This window comes from Arachis duranensis, chromosome 8 (genome assembly GCF_000817695.3).
Source record: "Arachis duranensis cultivar V14167 chromosome 8, aradu.V14167.gnm2.J7QH, whole genome shotgun sequence".
NCBI lineage: Eukaryota > Viridiplantae > Streptophyta > Magnoliopsida > Fabales > Fabaceae > Arachis > Arachis duranensis.
Genome location: NC_029779.3, coordinates 9,464,877 through 9,467,378, shown reverse-complemented (window position 1 = coordinate 9,467,378; position 2,502 = coordinate 9,464,877). Strand labels below are relative to the sequence as shown.

The 2,502-nt window shown below is 29.6% G+C and overlaps 1 protein-coding gene across 1 annotated transcript; it reads left to right on the top strand.

The window, feature by feature from the left end:
• The first annotated feature begins 714 nt into the window (after window positions 1–714).
• On the top strand, window positions 715–1,959 carry LOC127741155 (photosystem I assembly protein Ycf4). The gene has a single exon (XM_052252983.1). The coding sequence runs from the start codon at window positions 1,221–1,223 to the stop codon at window positions 1,773–1,775; it is 555 nt and encodes a 184-aa protein (XP_052108943.1). The 5' UTR covers window positions 715–1,220; the 3' UTR covers window positions 1,776–1,959.
• Window positions 1,960–2,502: the final 543 nt, after the last annotated feature.

Here is a 2,502-nt window from a genome sequence, read left to right as displayed (position 1 = left end):
TTAATAAAAATTATATTTAAAAGATATTTAATTATATTATTATTATTTATTCTAAAAAATATTACTCCCTCTTGTTTCTGAAAGAAATAAAAATAAAATGAGTTAAAATGTAATTAAATAAAATAAACTGAATTTAAAATTGTAGTTAAAATGACAAATCAAAGAATATTCTTTTTTTAAGGAAAAACATCTAAAATAATATTGGAATTGTTAGAATAAATAAACCAAACCCAAGTAAATGAATTTGACTTGATTCTTCTTTGTTTCCGAAGTAACTCTCATCAACTAGCACTATTATGGTGTAAACCTTTAGGAGTGATTATTCATCAAGTTGCTCCCTGATCTAAAAAAATATACTTGATTTGTGCCTATTGTCCGTATCTAAAAGATCTTGTTCTTTTGAACATAAAGAAATAAAGAAGCCATTGCAAGTGCCGGAAATACTAGGCCCACTAAAGGCACAAAAATGGAAGGTAAGTTTATCATAGAATGGGTACCTCGATTTAATATTTGTACCTGCTATATATAATTATTAATTATAGAATATTGAATTTATATATCGCATTTTTTTCTTATATTGTTATAAAGATAGTCTATAATCAATAGAATTCAAATATACTTAGTATGACTCAATGGATCACTTTTTTCGATAAGTATTTTTTATGGATTCTACTCATCCTATTCCTATTAACTGAATATATATATTCAGTTAATAGGAATAGGATGAGTAGAATCCATAAAAAATACTTATCGAAAAAAGTGATCCATTGAGTCATACTAAGTATATTTGAATTCTATTGATTATAGACTATCTTTATAACAATATAAGAAAAAAATGCGATATATAAATTCAATATTCTATAATTAATAATTATATATAGCAGGTACAAATATTAAATCGAGGTACCCATTCTATGATAAACTTACCTTCCATTTTTGTGCCTTTAGTGGGCCTAGTATTTCCGGCACTTGCAATGGCTTCTTTATTTCTTTATGTTCAAAAGAACAAGATCTTTTAGATACGGACAATAGGCACAAATCAAGTATATTTTTTTAGATCAGGGAGCAACTTGATGAATAATCACTCCTAAAGGTTTACACCATAATAGTGCTAGTTGATGAGAGTTACTTCGGAAACAAAGAAGAATCAAGTCAAATTCATTTACTTGGGTTTGGTTTATTTATTCTAACAATTCCAATAAAACAGAACTGGATCTAATATGAGTTGGCGATCAGAACGTATATGGGTAGAACTTATAGCGGGGTCTCGAAAAACTAGCAATTTCTGCTGGGCCTTTATCCTTTTTTTAGGTTCATTGGGGTTCTTATTGGTTGGAATTTCCAGTTATCTTGGTAGGAATTTGTTATCTTTATTTCCGTCTCAGCAAATTCTTTTTTTTCCACAAGGAATCGTGATGTCTTTCTATGGAATCGCGGGTCTCTTTATTAGTTCATATTTGTGGTGTACAATTTGGTGGAATGTGGGTAGTGGTTATGATCGATTCGATAAAAAAGCGGGAATAGTGTGTATTTTTCGTTGGGGATTTCCTGGAAAAAATCGTCGTATTTTTATTCGATTTCTTATGAAAGATATTCAGTCCATCAGAATAGAAGTTAAAGAGGGTATTTCTACTCGTCGTATCCTTTATATGGAAATCATAGGACAGGGGGCCATCCCCCTGACTCGTATTGACGAGAATTTAACTTCACGAGAAATTGAACAAAAAGCTGCAGAATTGGCCTATTTCTTGCGTGTACCAATTGAATTACTTTGAAAAAAAGAAATGAAACTGAAAAAATGAATGCTTTCTTCGGAAAAAGAGATTTTGTTTTGATAGAAGGGGCCCTCTTTGGATTCGAAATCCGACTAATATTCATTACGCGAAGTGTTCCTCCGTGTATTCATTAAAAGGTCTAATTGCTTCGAATCTTAGTAATTGATGTCCTTTGATGAAAGAAAATAATTTAACCATGTGAAAACTCCCAACACAGTGCATACGAATATCGTTATTTGTCCTATCGCGGTGTTCTTTGTAAGCATAAAAATATTAGTTGTCGCATTTGTCTTGTTTTAACTTTTTGTTGGAACAAATAAACAAATTTATTCCTTTTTCATCCCAATAGACTAAGATTCTGGTGATAGTTAGTTACATGTTGGCTTTATGTATTACACTTTTTAATAATAATGGTACACTGGTATTATGTGAATAAATTTCTTTTAAATTAAGTTGCAACAAGTTTTGCTTAAAATGTTAGCTTTGAAAAAACTTCTCTCCCAATTCAGCACCTCCACCTATTTCACATCTTAAATTTGTGTTTATGTAGGGATTAATTTACTAATTTAATTTAATAAATGTCAAAAAATTTAAATTTTGCTTTATATATACAATAATATAGTGTTAATTAGTCTTTAGTAAAAATGGTAGTAACAATTTTATTTGCGAATATCAAATCTGACTCAATTTAGTTGGATAAAATTGTCAAACCGATTCACTGCCAATT